We start from the raw sequence: 18946 nt of genomic DNA, 5'->3' as shown, positions 1-18946 counted from the left end.
TATTTATTTATAAATGTATCATAAATGAATAAATGTATATTTATAGAAAAATTATAAATTATGATTTATAATTTATACATTTATATTAATATACACTTATACATTTATAAATATATTATATATTATGTATTATATATAATATAATACATTTATATATTTTTATATACATTTATATATTTTTATATAAATATATTTATTTATGAATGTATTATAAGTGTATTATAAATGCATAAATGTATATTTATATAAAAATTATAAATTATAATTTATACATTTATATAATATTCATTTATAATTTATACATTTATAATAATATACATTTATAAATATATTTATATTATGTATTATATATAATATAATACATTTATATTATTATAAATGTATAAATATAATTTATTTATACATTTATATATTTTTATATAAATATATAAAAATATTTATTTATAAATATTTATAAATGTATTATAAATACAATATTATATATAAATATAAAAATTATAAATTATAAAATACTCAAAAATATGTTTTAAAAATGCCTCTAAAAATAATCCAAAAAACATTTACAGTAAAAGTTTTTCATATAGTTTTTGAAAAACAACCCTAAAAACAACTAACCCAAACGGATTTGTATTTCAAAAACGAAATGCTACAGTGCTGTTTTTGAAAAATAACCCCAAAAACAGCTAATCCAAACGGAGTCACAATTACGAGTAATAGAAATGGCAGGTGATGCATTGAAGTGTCGTTGATTAGCCAATAGTGGAAGAGTAATACGGAAAGAGTGTAGTGATAGTTATCTAGGAATAGAAAGTTTTGTAGATAAGGTATGAGTAGATGATAGTGAATGTTGAAAGGGTATATTTGAAAGAAACAGATAATGACACTTCTTTTTTTTTTTTTCTTTTTTCTAACACCCAACCTACTCCAACTTTATATGTTGAGGGATACTTAGTGTAAAATATAGGGTTAATCATAATTAATACCTTAAAGTATGTCTCATTTTTCACTTTATTCCCGAACCATTTTTTTGTCTCACTTTATCCCTCCATTGGACAAAATTATCCCTCTATTATTCTAAACTCTTATTTTTCTCTTTTATTTTTTTCCTTTCCCCTTTTGTGTTCCTTTATTTTCTTTGCCTCTTTTTTCTTTCTTTAATTCTTCCTCTTTCCCACAAAAAATCTTCATTTTAATGATTGAAATTTAAAAAGAGAAATTACAGAGATCTATTTTCTCTTTAAATGATTACAAAATATTCAAATCACTTTCCTAAAATACAATTTTTTAGCCTTTCAATTCTTTTAATTTTGATTTTTCCTCTTTTCTTTTTAGATTCTCATTTTATTCTCAAAAAAATATCATAAGATGAAATTGTGACCTGATTAATAATCATCAATTGAAAATTGTGACACGTGGCATTATACACAAAATTAAAATTAGTTTTTTATGCTTTTTAAACCTTCACCCAGAAATGCAATTACAAATTCAAGATAAAAATTTCCGTTGAGATGGAGTTTTCTACTGGAAATGATGACAGAGAGAAGAAAGAAGAAAGAGAAAAAGAAATAAAAGAGAGGAAAAAAGATATATGAAAAGTCAAAATAATGGAAGGATAATTTTGTCCTATAGGAGGTTAAGTGAGCAAAATTAAAGGTTAGGGGGTAAAGTGAAAAATGGGGTATATCTTAAGGGGATTAATTGTGATTAACCCTAAAATGTATTGGCCAATTTAAATGCTTAGTACGTATGAGCATTGATCATACTGCCTTTGAACTTGTGTTTGTTCATTTATGAACTCAAATTCATAGTTTTTACCTTAAACTTTGTATATATAATTTTGATTTTAATAATGCTAATAGTGCCAAATTTGAATTGAGATTGAAACTTTAACAAACACTAAAACTATTTATGTTTGACTTAATTAGTCCGAGAACTAAAGTCATACAATCTCTAAAGTAGTATTGAGCAGCTTTTGTTAATCTTTAGACTTTATTTGTTAAATGGTATGGTTCCATTTAAATTGCTATTCTTTGAAGTTTTTGTAAAAAAAATACTGTAACGATTTGACGTATATAAACTAAAAAAGTGATTGAAAATGTGTTTATAAAAAATGTAAGTTTTGTTTTTTTTTTTTGGGCAAAACTACAATCAAACATAGCCATTGATTCACAAATATACATGTGACAAAAATTCTAAATCAAAGATTAATCCTTTTTGTTCTTAGAAAAAATGAATTTCAGCCTTCTATCGTAAGGTAGTAACTTCTATGTCACCCTCACCCTTGTGTTGGCAGCTGTTCATCGCTTTCGTTCTCTTGGCTGTCGCAAAAATGAAAAGGTCAAAAGCAGCTTTATAGTTTATCCTTAATTTATGGAAAGAAAAAAAAGAAAAGAAAAACATCTATGCTTCTGGAAGGTACTTGTAAACCAAAAAGTTCGGCTTGTCTTATAGTGATACAATTGTTTATGGGCTGCTCTGAATATTAGTGGTCTGGGCAAGAACGTATTAGGACCATCACATTTGGGCTTATTGATTGGTTTTCCGATGTTGGACTTAGTTGGTTAGGGAAGCACTAGGCTTCCCACCATTCATTCAAACAAAGCATTTTAACGAAGAATATTCTATCCATTTTAGAAAGCTACGGAGCCAATTATTGAGCTGAAAAGTGAAAACCAAACACCATATGAATTATGAAACGATTGCATCCTGCCCGAATTCCATTTATCCAAAAGCGCGCACACGCACAAACACACACACACACACACACATATATATATATGTATATATATATGGCTCCGTTTGGATTAGCTATTTTTTGGGTTGTTTTTTAAAAACAACACTATTCATTTTTTGAAAAACACTCAATGTTGTTTGGATTAGTTGTTTTTCAAAAACAGAGTGTTTTTGAAAAACAAGCGTGTATGGATTCACTGTTTTTTAAAAATAACATTTAATTTTTTTTGGGCCTGTGTTCGAAATACTGAGTGCCATTTGCACTTAAACAATTATCAATTTTTTAATACATAGACAAGACATAAGTGTACAATTTATTGGGCCTACTATCTGAACAAATAAACAGGAGATGTTCTACTGGTGCTGATAATAGTACATCATATCGGCTATTGCTCTCCTACTTTCATTCCATTCAGCAATTCCTGCAGCCGACATATCTGATCCTTGTGCTGCGGGCATTGGGTTGAAGGGGTTTATGTTATCTGCCAATGCTATATCTGCTTCTTCTTCAGCAAAATATGCATCATTTGGAACATACTCGCGCATGAAGTTGTGCAAGGCCATACAAGCTAGGACAATATTATTTTGCGTAGCCATCATGTAATTCTGCATAGGGCCCTTAAGTATTGGAAATCGTTTCTTCAAGACGCCAAACGTACGTTCTATAATGTTTCTTAACGATGCATGGCGTTTGTTGAAGAGTATCCTCACTGCCCGCTCTTGCGCGGTTCCCCGTGCACCTTTAAATGGAGCCATAAATCCTGGCATATTCTGGTAAGCTGCGTCCACCGTGTAATACTTCCCTGGCATAATGAAATTATATTTATATAAACTTTGAAGACGCAATGCGGAAAGGAATTATGTGATTTAATCTGGACTAACCTGGTGGTGGCCACGGAAATGCACAATTAGGATCTTGTATGACTTATTGTAAGATTCTAGAATCATGTGCGCTACCCTCCCACCCTACCCTGACATAAGTAAATCTCATGTTGTGATCACACACGGCTAGAACGTTTTGTGATAAGCTACCATGCCGGTTCCGGTAACGTTCCCTGTCTTCGGCTGTACACCAGGCCGAAACATGTGCTCCGTCAATCGCTCCAACGCAATCCTAATAAAAAAAAATTCTAGACATAAGTTGGTCACAGCTGTTAGACAAAATGAAATAGTAATTTGACATAGTAGCTCATAACCTTAAACCAGGACCAAAACAAAGCACTGTTCTGTATTCTTGGATGGGTTGTGTGATCATCTACCTGTCGGACCAGGTCGCGTCCCAATCGAACGAGAGATCTAAGGCAGCGTCGTAGATGGCGGTCCGTTGTCTCGGGAGAATGTTGGAATCTGTCGGCAAGCACCCTATGTCGCTCATTATGGCTCAAACACAGCAGGCATATAGCAACGGACTCATGAATCCCCACCCGTTGTGTCGGGTGGGGCACCCAATAGTCCCTTTGAACCAACAAGTCACACAATTGACGGAAAAGGGGAGCTTCCATTCGAAGGTTGTCGAATATTCTGTCTCGATGGCCGTTTATCAGCTCTATAACATATTGAGGACCTGACTGTGCACTATCTCGAATTCTTCGCCGTTGGCCCGAGTTGATGTACGGGTCGAATAAGGCCAATCCAGCAAGAATAAAGGCAGCAAAGGCCAACATGAGCTCCTCGTCGTCCGAGTCATCAGATGAGTTCCCACCATTCACATAACCATCATACTCCATTTCGTTTAATCTGTGCGACTGCGTTGGACGTGAATCTGAAAAAAAAAAAGGAAAACAGAGATATCATTCAAAGCCAATCTTAATTTGCCAAAACAAAGTAGAAAATATAAAATTCAACATATACATGGACCAAAATTGAACAAAAACCTATTGGCCAACCAATTTATAGCCAAGACGATAAGTTCTTGGTTTGTAAGACAAGAGGATTGGTTTGTAAGCCAAGAGGATAAGTTCTTGAAATATATAGCTATTCGATTGGTTTGTAAGACAATACGATAAGTTCTTGAAATAGCCTAGAGCCTTCGCCAACCAATTTATAGCCAACAAGTTGAGAAATCCAATAGAAGTTTTGCATCGTACTTCATAAAAAGAATCTTACATCTTCTTCAAGCAAGTCACGTATTCTTGAAAGAATTGTCCAAGTAAGACATATTCTTCAAAATAGTTGTTGAAGTAAGTCATATTCCCTACTTAATACTTGCTCTAAAAATGATCATCATACCTAAAAGCACCTATTTTCCTTCCAAAAGTTATTTTTTTCTTGTCCCTTACTTCAATTTTGAATAAGTCTTTGTTGAAATGGACTTTTGTTGAAATGGACATCCATTTCAGGGGATGTTGAGATAAGTCTTTGAAATGGACATCCATTTCAGCTTTAGTTGAAATTGATCTGCCAATTCAGTTGTTGAAAGACTTTTGTTGAATAAGTCTTTGTTGAAATGGACATCCATTTCAGCGGATGTTGAGAGGAATTTCAGGCCAAGATAGATAGATCATCTTTGTTAAAGTAAGTAAGGAATTTTCTTTATTGTTTATTAAGATAGATCATCTTTATTCTTTATTCTTTATTCTATCTTTGTTAAGATAGATAGATAGATAGATTATTCTTTATTCAAAACTTCAGGCCAAGTAAGGAATTTTGTCCCTTACTTGAATTACTTCATATAATTCTTGAAGTAAGTCGCACAATTGAGTTGCGTGGATGAAGTTAGACATATTCTTGAAATAAGTGACACATATTCTTTACTATAAATTGTACGCCAAGTAAGGAACGTTATCCGTTACATCTTTCTTATTATCCAACTCTTACAATTTTTCTGAACCTACTATTCCTGACATTCCAACAACAGACATAGCAATAAGTAAGGAAAAAACTCCCCTACGTATTCCTGACATTCCAACAACCTGCATGGATGAAACTATCACTCTTAATAACTATCACTCGAAACAGACATAGCAATACCCCAACCAGTACATTTCCTGAAAAAAAAAACCAGTTTTAAATAAAACAAAAAAAAAAATCTTCAATCCGCAAACCAATTCTTAAACAAAGGCATCATGAATTTAATTACTCAACATTAATCCGCAACACAACAAACCAGTATTCATCCGCAAATTCAAATATACAAACCACAACACCCAGAAAGGATAAAGTCCAAGTTCCGGTAGCAAATGCTACACCTAACAGATCTCAAATACAAACAAACATTAGGCAACAACTCAAGTTTCAAATAAATGCTCCTGATGAACAACGAAAGCACCTAAAAGGGGGGTGGGGGAGGGGGCTCCTGAGAGTCAGGGGGGAAACAGCCTTTTAGCTTCATCCAAGTGATGCGGTCGGCGTCACTTCCAGCTAAATTCCAAATATCCAGCTCTTGTTTATCCTTCAATATCTCAGCTGCATTGTATTTGGCCATGAAATTGACGTTCTTAATAAGTTTAAGTTGCTCCATGGTAACTTCATAGTCGGTTTTCTTCGATGGATCGTGGCCAGAACGATTCTTGTTCGGAGAACTAACTGAGGCACTCGTGCTGGAGCTCTTCTTCCGACTAACCAGTGACTCGATGCTTTCACAGACCCTGAGATATCTATCGGTCACTGAGCCAGAAGCGGTGGACATGGGACTACAGCCAGAGCCATCACCCGACTTCCGCTTTCCTTTCCCCTTTCTTTTTGCTTCTTTCGGCCCTCACACCTCAATTTCAGCTTCCTCGTCCCTGCTGGACCTTGATCCCTTTCCCCGTGCAAGCCGGGCAGTAGTCTCCATTTCTCGCTCATCGGCTGAAGTACGGGGCTCGTTCTCGAAGCCAGAACTGAAGTCTCCCGTCGCTCCTTGGTTGACGAAGACTTCCTCAAGCAAATGATAGACGGTGCAGTCATTTCGAAATTTGCTGTATTTTGGGTTGACCTGACAAAACAAATTCAGCCAAAACAGTTTTAATGGGATATACACGTATGAAATGACAGAACAGTTTATATACAAAAAAAAAAGGCACAGAAAATGGTTAAACCTGCTCCATCGCGGCCCATTGGCTATCATCCATAAGCCATGTAAACTTCTGGCTATCCCAACCCATTCCCGTTCCACGCCTCTTAAAGGCAATGTACAGCTTGGTCTCCCCACGCAATGCATAATACTTGCCCCTTATACTATCATCAGTAAACGAGGTGCCGTACTGGCCATTTAACCGGCGCTGGATTTCGGGAACCACGTAGGTACTAATATTGTCCCTAATTTCACCCTGTCTATGCATCTCAGCAAGGTGGTTGGCAAATCGGATTTCGTGCTGCCTAGAGTAATTACAACGCTCCTTATCTTGATGGCGCCTTTGTTTTCGCATCTTAATAAGCCATACACAAATCCAGTTGAAAAAACAGATTGTAAGCAGCTTTTTAGAAAGGAAAACAGATTGTATTGCATAAGCGGCTAAATTTTATACAGCCATTAACGTTTATACAGCAATAAATACACTTTAAATACACTTTACAGCCAAATCTGTGTATAACCCAAATCTGTCGGCCATTAAATACACTTTAAATTATACAGCAATAATCATAGGTTTAAATACTAGACATTCATGTATTGTAATGAGGATCAAGCCAAATCTAATGCTAACTAAACACTAGCAACTCATCCAACATAACACTAGCAAATCAGGAACAAAACCAGTTTTGGTAATGTGAAGTTTTGCTTTAGAGTCAAGAGTTATGACAAAAACTACCATGCATAGTGAAATCCGACAATAAAGGTCAACGCAATGAAGAAAAACATTCGAATTTGATGTGGCATGGGACAAGGAAGAAGGTCCAACTTTAGAAGAGTCAGCCCCAAACATATTATGACTAAAATGGTGTTTCACACACAAAATTAGGCAAAAATAACTACAGGAGGTACAATGGTACCTTGTAGTAGTTAGAAAGGCACTTCCGAATATCGTTTTCTGAGGTGAATGACCTGATTGAAAGAGATTTCTGGATCCCAATCGGCTTCAAAGCTGTGTCAACAACAAGGATCGTCGAATACTAGACAACCATACTATACAATGCACTGAACAAAGGGGAAATTGGCAAATATACCTTTGGCAGCACGGCGGGTAACAGGGGGCATGAAATCCTAGCCAGCGGCAATATAGAGCGGTAAAGCACCCTGTATAAGCGAATGGACAGCAAGGAGAAGTTAGACTGCTCTATAAATTCAGTTGCTTTTGGGAAATCAAACTGCCCTAAAATTTGACTCTCAACATCTGATCGCGCAAGTTTGAAGTAATAGCAACAGCTACATAAATATTTGGAACATGTAGCAACAGCCGTCGAATGTAGAGTTAAGCGCAATCACATCATATAATTTACAGTTTCGATCAAGGCATTTGGATTTCACCTTCAAAGTTATCCAGAGAGAAAAAGAAGAGTGATATAATCTGAACAAGATTCAATTTTGGAAGGGGATAAACAAATCAAGCAGTTTGCCAGGATTTGCGTGTTTGGTAATAAAGGTATAGATGGAGTACTGGTGGGAAGTAAATCAAATACAAAAACAAAGTACGAAACGTGTGTTCCTTCCATTATTGAAATCTCATACCAATACCAAGACCAGGACAAAGTACAGGACAAGAAAACATTAAAAAGAGCTCCCATCTGTTCTGAAATCACCCGACGCAGAAAGCATGATACAGAGCTATCAAGCTCCCCTTCCCCTTCCCCCGTTTTTTCAGATTTCCTCGGACAAATGCATCAATTCGACTGACTATGAGAACTAGTAAAAAAAGCACAGTGCCATTTACTGCGTACCATCTTAAATTAGCTTCCAAGATTTCCAGGAAGAGGCCTGAATATAATGGATTTTACTTCAGTTATTACATACATAAAATGATATAATCATAGGAGCGAAGGATTTGATATCCTTGTTGCTGACCTAAAGATTTCAGACACCCAACAGAGTAATGTTCGTTCTAAAGCTTCCCCAAGGTCAAAACGCAACCTGATTCCACTGGTTTACCTCATATAATCATACTTGAAAAAGGTAAAATAAGCAGGGAAATCTAGAACTGGCTTACCTTATTCGACCTGAACAACGAAGATGCTCTACTGTCGGTTACTTTTTGGAGCTGAAGACCCGCCGTGATTTAGTGTCTCAGTCATAGGAAAAGGGTGAGAATCGCGGCGTTAATGGGCTCAGATTTAGTGTCTCTGGTTGCAGATCCGGAGCATTTTGCAGATCTTGAATCCACTCTGGTTTATTGTCCTCACTGCAGCGGCTAGAATGTTTGCGTGTTTGGGAAAGTAGTGTAGGGTTGAATGGATCTGAACGATGAAGGCAGCCAGAGAAAGTCTTTTGGCCATTAAGTCAAAACGACGTAGTTTTGTTAAATCTTAACTGTAGATTGCATTGTTTTAGACTTACAATACTGGTTGTTTTTGAAAGACAAAAACAATTTTTCCAAAAATTGACATTCCAAACGAAGCCATATATTTATGGTACACACCTGTAGCTTTCTTTTCAATCCAAATATTTATTTACTAATATTCTCTACTGATCTCTCCACATTGGTCCAATCTGCAACAATACCTCTTAAATCCTTAACTGTAAATTATTTGAGATATTTTTATTATAGTATTTTTTGTGATATGATATATGTGAGATAAAAAAATAATTAGGAAGATAAAAGGTGTGTTGAAAATTGTAATGATGATCTAAGCAAATAAATTTTGACAAATAATTTACAATCCAAACTCAGCAGTTGAACTATGATTTCTAGGGGATAAACGAAGTGCAGGAACAACGCATAACCATTTTATCTACTTTGAACAGAGATGTCAAAAAGGGTGACTTGGGTGGGTTTGAGCGAGTCATAATTTGGTAATGGGTATGTTGAGTCAATTCATTTATATCCATTTAAATAGATAGGTATGGATTTACTGAATTACTGACTCATTCGAAATTCTACTTTTTTTTTATTTTTTTGCATATTATTTGACAAAAAAAACTATATTTTATTATTATTAGATCAGTAGAAAATTCAAATTTATCTTCTTAACACTTACTAAAAATTGATTTTAAATATATAATTATTTTTAAATGGATAAAAATGTATAAATCGAGTCAACTCACTACCCACAAATTAAATGGGTTTAATAGGGCACTCATTTTTTTGACAAAAAAAATTAGGTACCCATTTAGACCCGTATAAAATTAATTGACAGGTTTAGACGGGTTATTAATAATCGAATTTGAACAAGTCAATATAATTGGATTGTGATTGAGATCTTTTGACTTTAAAGCAGTGGCCTTGCTAAAAACCAAACATCTACGTCGTGAACCATTTCCCAAATACATGCTGCGTACGGACAAAGGAAAAAGATACGAGAATATAAATTCCAGGACCGGAAGAGCAAAAGCAAGACATAGAATCCACTTCGAGACCACCCAAGGATCTAATTAGTCTATTATTAGCGCTCAATCGCAGTCTACAAGCAAGCAAGAGAATAAATGAATGTCTTACATGGCACTTCTTTGGATAGTGGGTTATTTCCCCAAATATATTTGTTTACATCATCATTACAATTTCTAATACAACTTTTTATCTTCTCAATTACCTTTTTATCTCACATACATCAAATCACAAAAAGTGCTACAATAAAAATATCTCAAATAACCCACTATCCAAACACAGTCTTATGCCATGAAACTGTTATTGCTTTTAACGCAAACTTTGGAGTACAAATCCCCGGAACAGTAGGTGTCCACCTAGCTAGCAGTAGTATCAGCTTCACATGTAGAGCTGTTAATCGAGTCGAATATTTGGCTGCCGAGCTCGACTCACCTAACGAGCTTTAAAATGTGTTCGAACTCGACTTGTCAAATGTACATGTTGCTCAAGTTTGAGTTCGTGCAAATTAACCTCAATAAAAATTTATAATTTATAATTTTTATACTTTGACTTCTAAAATGACAAATATGTCATTTATTAAGTAGCTCAACGAGCAACTCGGATATCAAACGAGCCGAGTAAGCTCGGTTCGTTAATTAAATGAGCACATTTTTAGCTCGAGCTCGGCTCGTTTACCTCAACTAACGAGTCGGGTTCGAGCCTTATCAAGCCGATCTCTAATGAGTTTTTGAGCTACTCGTGTAGTTTAACAGCTCTATTCACATGGCATAGCTGAAACTGAGCGGGTCTATGTAGCATGTAACACATACTAAAAAAGAGTAGGAAAAAAGTACTTATGAATACATTAGACCTTCACGAGTTTCTTTCCCTTTAGGTGTAGATGTTGTCGTTGATTAGGGATTAAAACGGTCAGACTCAACTCAGACTATTGTACTAGATTCGGGTTTAAATTAGATTCGACCCAAATTCATAATTTAATATATAATTATGAATTACTATGAATTTATATATAAATTATTAACATTTTATGCAATAATATTTATAATTATAAATTATAGATATTAATATATATTATATACATAATTATACTCATATACGGGCAGAGAGATGGATTGAATGATTCAAGAGAATGGGAGTACAAATGAGAGATTTCAAATTTGAATCCTCCTACTTATATTAAAAAAATAAATAAAAATATACTTTTATACGGGCTAAACCTTAATCGAGTCTGAACCTAGCATGGATTAAATTCGATTCACATTTAGTTCGAATCTAATATTTAAATTCAAACTCTGTCCCATCCAATTAAATCTTAGGTTTAGCAAATGTTTTTTTGACCAAACAAGACGGGCTGGAATTGATTCGATCCATTGACAGGCCTACCGTTTGCGTTGACACCTCATAAGGGAAAAATAAAGAAAAGGAAAAACTACGATGGAGCTTTGGAGAATTATTAATATCGTACTACGACCAGGAAAAGGCTGAAGTACACAGTTAGGGGGAGAAAGAGGAAGCCAGAACCTTATCATTTACTTGATAACCTTTTTGTGTTTGCTGGTCGCTGTATTTCCCATATCCATCATGGTAAAGGTGCACATGTCACATGGCAGGGCCACAGAGGGGCTGGCTCCAAAATGGAAGGCACCAAATCGGCAGTTGGAAAAATGGGGCCTAATCTACTGCAACAGTACTAGAGCTAGCATCTCACTCAGCAAACTGTAAAGCGAAACATGTTTTGGGGTAAATGGGCAGGGACGGTTGTCTGGGACAACCATCCGTAGGCCTATTTCCTAGTGAACTAACAACTACCAAGTACCAACCCAATAGATTCTATCGAATTATCAATCATTCTATTTCCTTCACAGTTGGAAGCTTGCCCGATCCACTTTTTAGTTTTTACAGTTGCAAATTTTTTTTCTTTTATTTTTTCACTAGCCGCCAAATTTCAGGCGAGCCAATTAACAGTCCACAGCCGTCATATAAAAACCTCCCTAAATGCGGGATGGACCCCACAAAAATGCAAGTCCAAATGAGCGAGCCAAGAGAGAAATGAGGAGTCTTATTCTAGTTCCACCATTTCTCATCTACAGTTCTACACCATCAATCTTTTGTTATGGCCCTCTTCTTGCTCTTGACTCTGAGTCCACCCAAAGGGATTAGGATTCCATATGGGTAGTTTTTTTTGACTTTTCTTTTTCTTGAATTTTTCATTGACAAAAAACTCCTTTTTTAATTGAATCTTGATCCCGGATTTCGTTGTTCTGCTTGTTTTCTTATGAGTGGGGAGTGGGAGAATCTTGATCGGATTTGCACCTTTTTGTTTGTTTCTTGTATCGAGTCGGTATTTCTCATGATTGGGTTTTTCGAGCATTACTCAAGTTGTCCGCCACTTGGAAAGATTTCTACTCTATGTTTCTAACTAGCTGATTTTGTTTCTGCTTGTTGGAACTTGGGTTTGCTGGACTTGAATTCTACTTTCTATCATTGAATCGGCAATCTAAGATCGAGATTCCCAGTATTTTAGCAGCCTTGAAATGCAAGTTTAGTGTTGTGGCACCTTTTCTTTAAAAAAAAAAAATTTGTTGTTTGCCTTTTCTTTTGGCCGTTTTGTTGTCTGAATATTTGCTTTAGGGGGTGAGTTTCAACCTCTGTTGTTTTTGGACAACTGAGGCCTAAAGAAGTAGGAAGTTAGAGATGTTTGGCTCGGGGATGAATCTGATTACCACCATTATTGGATTTGGAATGAGTGCCACTTTCATTGTCTTTGTCTGCACAAGACTGATTTGTGGGAGGATTCGCCGGATGGAGTCACGGCAGATGTTTGAGATTGGCTCAAGAATGGAATTTGAACTGGTATATAGTTGACCCTCTTGACAAACTTCTTTCTTTCTTAATTTTCTGTGACTTCCATTGGAACTCATCTTTTAATTTCTTCTTCGGGCTTGCATTCGTTACTCCCAAGAGCTGCTTTACTGAGTTGCTCTTTAGCTTACAGATGGATGCTGTTCTTTTTTTACACTTATTTGATTGCTCAGATTTTGCATTGGTCAGTATGATTTTGAAGCTATCAGTGCAGTTTCCAAAAAAATTGTTTGATTTGCTCTAGCACTGGTGTACCATTGCTAGCACTTGCCATCTGTTGGTTGCTAGCCATTCTGAGCCGCAGCTTATAGGAATTTTATAGTTGAAATTGTTAGATGTTGGTGAGCTTGAAATTATTTATCAACAAGATGGTTTCCGCTTAAAGAAGAAAAGGGATTGATTTAATGGCTGAAAAGGGAGATCTTCTTACCATCTGAATTCATCTCTATCCTTCTATACATCCTGGTATTAAGCTGTATGCTAATCGAAGAAAAGCTGCATGCTGGTATTAAGCTGCCAACTCAAATTTCCTCCCTTTATCCCGGGTATTAGATGAATTATGCAGGCAATGTCAAATTGAGCACGACCAGGAGCAACACATCATGGAAGCCGAAGTATTCAACAGTCTAAATTGGGAAAATCTGAGATGATAATTTAATAGAGTGATGGTTGGCTAATTTAAAGAGGACAACTAGAAAAAATATATATCTTCAGGAACTATCTTTTGTTTCTCAGAATTCATGCTTATTAGTAACTGAAGAAATATCGTTGATTTATCTCTGTATCTTTTCGTTTTAGACTTGGCTGTACAAGCCTTGCAGACTGCCGTATTTTGGAGTGCGAATGCTTTCTCTATATTTTTTGGTTGGTTCTAGCCGTGCAATGCATGAAGATATGTTTCCGGTTGTTTTTTCTTTTGTCATCCATGTTGGGTGGCATTTGATCTTTTTAATGTATTCGTGACCTAACAATGGAATTGTCCTCTTGGTTGGCAGCCAGAGCATCGGATCAGTGGCCTTGAACCCACTGTTGTTGCTGCAATTCCGACAATGAAGTTTAAACGGGAGGCGTTCAGTTCCACAGAAGACACACAGTAAGTTTAACCACCTACGTTTTGATTCACGGTGAAGATCAATTTTCAAATTCATAGACTTCTTTTATTAATTCCACCTCCTACATTTTGATTCACAGTGAAGTTCATTTTTCTAATTTAACTTTAGTAAATGCTAAACAAACACAAGTATCATTTCCTGACAGATAATTAATCTCATGGCTCAAGAATTTGCTGTCACCATGATTTTCAGAAGAATAGATATTTGATTATTGTTTCTGGCGCTTGACAAGATAATTGATGTGAAAACTCGTACAACTAAACAGCAGCATGCCTTTAGGAGCGTCCTACATCAAAATAATGAATTAATGTATCGCAAACTGACCAAGATAACCAAATGTTGAGGAGAATTTCAAGCAAGTTTTGTACAAATCCACAATCTGTAGAGCTGGAGAAATGTGCCTTCACCAAATTTTCTTCCTCTGGGAAAACATTGTTTTATTTACACCACAAACAAGCATAGTTTTCTGCCCGTGTTTGTCAACATTTATTAGTCTCATGAATTTTAGGCAGGGATATGCACAGAAGCATCCTTAGCTCTGGTCAAATAAAGTTGCCACGAAATTTTCAGAATAGCCTATGAACAGCTTTCATAGTGTTACTATTTGCTGTTAGTTTTCAAGTGCCGTTGTCCAAGCATCAGTATTTGGACTTGGCCACCAGTTGTTATTGCAATCATACTGCTGCTTTGTGTCCATTAGATTTCTGCACAGCAAATGACTGAAACTTAACAAAGAATATGAAGTCGAAAGGTTTTCTAGAAACAGAAACCAATTTGCCTTTTTAGTCTGGATTTTGCTGGTACTGCAGCGTTAATTGTAAGCGTTAATTCAGTTGTTAGGTAAGTAGGCATCTCTATTCTCTAGTACCTATATCTGACAATTGTTCTGGAAAATTATCTTTAACTGCATAACTTTGCATAATCAAGAATCCCCACTGATAACCTTGTTAGTTGTCGTAATCATGTGCTACAAAATTAAGGTAGTGCGCAGAAGTTGTAAAGCAGCGCCCGCCCAGTTTAATGACCAAATAATAAGGTGAACTTACCATTAGAATCATACTTTACCTTTCTGGCTTCACTGCACTGGAAAGAGCCCATCTAAGAAGAAAAGATGGATGGTTGATAGGGTCAGTATGTATCGAGTCTAATTATCTATAGTTTTTAGCTCAATGTTCTTTGTAGGCCACTGATGAAGATGGTAAAATCTTAGTTCTCGCTGTCTATGATGATCCTTTTTTTAGTGCACTTGATCACATAAGTTAGTTATCCAGCAAAATCTGGTACTTTCTTGTTCAATACACGTGAAATTTCTCAGTCGAAGACCTAAGGAGAATTTCATGCTCAAGAATCAAGAAGAAAGAGCGTATGGCTCAGGATAACCTATCAGGTTCCTGCTAGATAAAGGGTCTCTTTGCAACATTGGCGTCTTTTAAGGAGGTGGGATTATATCTAATTCTGGTTGGAGTAGGAGATAACATTGTCCAAGCAAATCCTAAGCTCATGGTACTACACAACTTTGCATCTTCAACTGTACAAAAAAGTATCAGTTTCATGAGCTGTGAAACCATGAAATTGCCTATTTCGAAGTGCTAAAAAAAAAGTGAAACCCAGCAGTCGGGGGCCTGCTTTTTAATAAGCCTAATGAAATCTTTCAAGTCACATGTTGTCATGTTTGTTTGCGTATCTAAATAAATCGCTACTAGCATTAGTGCACTAGACCAAAATCATTTTTGGTAGGAGAAGGAAGTGAAAAAAAAGAAGAAAAAACCTACGCTTTCATTACCACAGAGAAGAATAAGCTGTGTTATATTGGCTTAGAAGCTCCTTTCGTTCATTAAAGGCAAGGAAGAACATTACATAAATTTCTGAATCCAAAGATACAAATCCTGTGAGAGTGTGAGAATAAACAAGAAATTACTGTGTTTTGCTTTGGCCCAATCATGAGTTTAGCGTTTTCCTTGCAGGTGTACCATATGCTTAGGCGACTATGAAGATAAAGATGTCCTGAGGATTATGCCTAAATGTGGCCACAGTTTTCATCTGTCTTGCATTGATGTTTGGCTAAGGAAACAGTCTACCTGTCCAGTTTGCCGTCTCTCAGTTCAGGACTCTTTCGAAGCAAAATATGTCCACCCCACGACCCGTCGCACAACCCAATCTTTTGACGATTCAGAGATTCCAGTTGAGCAATCTCAGCATTCTCAGATATGGCTGCTTCCTGCTGGTCAGCGGCCAGAGGGCAGTGTAAGCACCACGTCGGCTGCCAATTCTGTTACTATAAATGTTGAATCCAGTATTTCTGGAGCAGCAGCATCGAGGCATGAACAAGGGGAATCCGTATGACTTAAAATTTTTTCTTTTTCTTTGGCCACTCTTGTCATGCTGCTGGCATATGCTCTCTCGGCAGTCAATATTAATAGGGGAACCGGATCTGCAGAAGAAGCTATTTCAGAACAGTACGCAGCAGGGTTGCGATTGTACACCATGTCTGTAAATATGTTTTAGCATAGCAACAAGCAGGTGAATTGAAATGATGGTCTTTGCGAAGAGTTTCAGAGGAGTTTTGATACTCGAATTTGGTGATATGCATACATTTTTTTGGTATCGAAGTGGTACAAGACATCCAAGTAAATTATTGACTGGGCTCCAGCATAACGGATACTTCATTAGAAGTAGCTGCATTTCAAGATTGTGTTCATTCTGCGGTTTGAAATTCAACTAACGAAAAGTATCCAAGTTTTATGTATCCTGCAATTATGTTCTACAGTTTTGCTGTTGCCTGTTGGTTCTCCTGAGAGGACATTGGATAAATCATGTGCACTGCTTACTATTATTATTTTTTTTTCCGGATACGATAGATTCTATTTTACACCTACTTCTATTCTATATTAGGAGGGATCCAAAGGGATTGGAAGGAACTCGGGAACTGAACCATTACCGGTTCAAATCGGTATCTATGCACCTGCTAGCTAAATGTTCTGGAAAATCCTGAATTTAGATTGTCTTGACCTACACCCAAATAGAGCCTTGAGATTTTTTTGGTAGCCAACTAGTTTAGAAGTAGTTGGTTTGCACTGCTTAGTGTATGGTATCAATGGCCCATCACCAAGTAATGATATCAAGTCATTCTTTGTCTTTTGTGTGGTAGATACCATACAAGGGATGGCTCATTATAATATTTGGCGTATATTCTGTAAGAAATAATTTTTTCTTTAACTTTTTTTTTAATTTTTCCTAATAAGGCAGGTCTAGGGGATTAGAATTCAAAACTTTAATTTCCCATAGTTTTGATAAATAATTTCAGCTTATCCCTCGAACAAACGAACAGAATAATCACTGAGTTTGTTTGGATAAGAGTTTATTTGGATGATTTATTTGAGATATTTACTGTAGCACTTTTTGTGATGTGATGTATGTGAGATAAAAAGGTGATTGGGAAGATAAAAAGGTGATTGGGATTTGTGAAAACAAATTTTGCAAACCAAATTTGGCTTGTCCAAACAAACTCAGTGATAATTTGGTGAATTCACCATAATATTATAAACTTCAGACTATCCCTAGAACAAACGAACAGAATAACAGTGGAAATCTAAAGAATTCACCATAATATTTAGATATTATTATCCATTCCTGAATTTAAGAAACTTTTGCTTACTAATTAACGGACTACCTCCTTAACTAAAGGGATAAAAAATAGAAATAAACTTTGTTAAAATACAAAAACTATATATGTTATCCGGGTGTAATCGAGTTAGAATTGTATGCAGGACTTTACCCGTTATGTTATGAGAGATAAACTTAAATTTGAAAATCATATATATATATATATATATATATATATATATATATATATATATATATATATATATATATATACTCTAAAGTTGTATTTTCATACTTATCCCTACATATTTTCTCTTTCCTACGTGACTTAATGAGACGACAAGTAGTTTCCTACGTGGTTTGCTCCTTTTTTGTTTGAATATATATCAATTCTTATTTCCTATAAAATTTTTAATATTATATGATTCTTATTTCCTACCCAAAAAAGGAACTGGAAAGTAATGCGATATAAATAAAATGGATATAAATCTCCTCTATTAGATATATAGGAATAAATGATAATATATTTTTTTATAGTGTCCTATTCTTTTTTTTAACAGTTTCATCATAGATCCTTTTTATTTTAAGATAATCTACCTATATATAGAACAACATACAAACAATCTAGATATGGAAATTAAAGAAAGTTAGCCCGAAAAAGTTTTTACAAGACTCACAGTCCCCATGCATAATTGATGTACAAAGAGAAATGGCACTTCATCTGATTGAAAATTTCTGGAAAAGTCCATAAAGAAAATGGAGTGTCATCAGCCAAAGAAATAAAATCCCATTATCATAGCTAAAGAAAGATGTGATAAAATATTAGATATTTGTTGAATTTTTGCACCCCAAAGGCTCCTACCTGACCCTCCGTCCGTAGTGTCCTCCAATCCAAGAGAAAGACCTCCGTCCGTAGTATCCATAGTGTCCTCCGCCTGTCTTTTTTTTTTAATATATTTCTGCTAATAATTCCTTAATCACAATACATCTCTGCCCAGATGGTGGGGAGTATTTCGTGTGTGGACTCACATCATAGGAGTTCATGCACTTAAAGGACTCGATATAGTGGAGGTGGTCTTTTAAGGTCGGTAAAATCTATCTTGATAATGCATTTGTAAATTTATTACGTACAGGTTTATATACGTGCATAGTATGGGTCACATAAGATCTTATTTCCTACCCAAAGTTATTTGGACGATTATAGTTTTATTTCTTATAAGAATTTTTAATATTATAGGA

At 35.5% G+C, this 18946-nt stretch overlaps 3 protein-coding genes across 3 annotated transcripts; 1 reads left to right on the top strand and 2 right to left on the bottom strand.

The window, feature by feature from the left end:
- Positions 1-3087: 3087 nt before the first annotated feature.
- Positions 3088-4460, bottom strand: LOC113724686 (uncharacterized). Its single transcript, XM_027247564.1, has 3 exons — positions 3993-4460; positions 3766-3847; positions 3088-3536 (listed from the first exon to the last, which is right to left on the bottom strand). Exons 1-3 carry the CDS (start codon positions 4458-4460, stop codon positions 3088-3090), a joined length of 999 nt encoding a protein of 332 aa, XP_027103365.1.
- Positions 4461-5780: 1320 nt separating this feature from the next.
- LOC140035440 (uncharacterized) lies at positions 5781-9051 on the bottom strand. Its single transcript, XM_072076476.1, has 5 exons — positions 8796-9051; positions 7819-7888; positions 7645-7736; positions 6753-7082; positions 5781-6649 (listed from the first exon to the last, which is right to left on the bottom strand). Exons 2-5 carry the CDS (start codon positions 7847-7849, stop codon positions 6431-6433), a joined length of 672 nt encoding a protein of 223 aa, XP_071932577.1. The 5' UTR covers positions 7850-7888; positions 8796-9051; the 3' UTR covers positions 5781-6430.
- A 3175-nt stretch (positions 9052-12226) lies between these two features.
- Positions 12227-16791, top strand: LOC113727995 (RING-H2 finger protein ATL58-like). The gene is made up of 3 exons (XM_027252438.2): positions 12227-12983; positions 13988-14085; positions 16069-16791. Exons 1-3 carry the CDS (start codon positions 12825-12827, stop codon positions 16445-16447), a joined length of 636 nt encoding a protein of 211 aa, XP_027108239.1. The 5' UTR covers positions 12227-12824; the 3' UTR covers positions 16448-16791.
- The last annotated feature ends 2155 nt before the right edge of the window (positions 16792-18946 follow it).

This window comes from Coffea arabica, chromosome 2c (genome assembly GCF_036785885.1).
Source record: "Coffea arabica cultivar ET-39 chromosome 2c, Coffea Arabica ET-39 HiFi, whole genome shotgun sequence".
NCBI classification, from domain to species: domain Eukaryota; kingdom Viridiplantae; phylum Streptophyta; class Magnoliopsida; order Gentianales; family Rubiaceae; genus Coffea; species Coffea arabica.
Note: the sequence above shows the minus strand (reverse complement) of the source record. Positions and strands in the feature narration are given on the sequence as shown.

Excerpts from the sequence above, each read along its gene's own strand:
- LOC113727995 (XM_027252438.2), top strand. The coding sequence starts at position 12,825 with ATGTTTGGCTCGGGGATGAATCTGATTACCACCATTATTGGATTTGGA. Across the intron at positions 12,984-13,987 it reads CAAGAATGGAATTTGAACTG|CCAGAGCATCGGATCAGTGG; the intron begins GTATATAGTTGA and ends CTTGGTTGGCAG. Across the intron at positions 14,086-16,068 it reads AGTTCCACAGAAGACACACA|GTGTACCATATGCTTAGGCG; the intron begins GTAAGTTTAACC and ends TTTTCCTTGCAG.
- LOC113724686 (XM_027247564.1), bottom strand. The coding sequence starts at position 4,460 with ATGGAGTATGATGGTTATGTGAATGGTGGGAACTCATCTGATGACTCG. Across the intron at positions 3,848-3,992 it reads GACGCGACCTGGTCCGACAG|GATTGCGTTGGAGCGATTGA; the intron begins GTAGATGATCAC and ends TTTTTTTATTAG. Across the intron at positions 3,537-3,765 it reads ACGTTACCGGAACCGGCATG|GGAAGTATTACACGGTGGAC; the intron begins GTAGCTTATCAC and ends TCATTATGCCAG.
- LOC140035440 (XM_072076476.1), bottom strand. The coding sequence starts at position 7,849 with ATGCCCCCTGTTACCCGCCGTGCTGCCAAAG. Across the intron at positions 7,083-7,644 it reads GCCTTTCTAACTACTACAAG|ATGCGAAAACAAAGGCGCCA; the intron begins GTACCATTGTAC and ends TGGCTTATTAAG. Across the intron at positions 6,650-6,752 it reads AATGGGCCGCGATGGAGCAG|GTCAACCCAAAATACAGCAA; the intron begins GTTTAACCATTT and ends TTGTTTTGTCAG.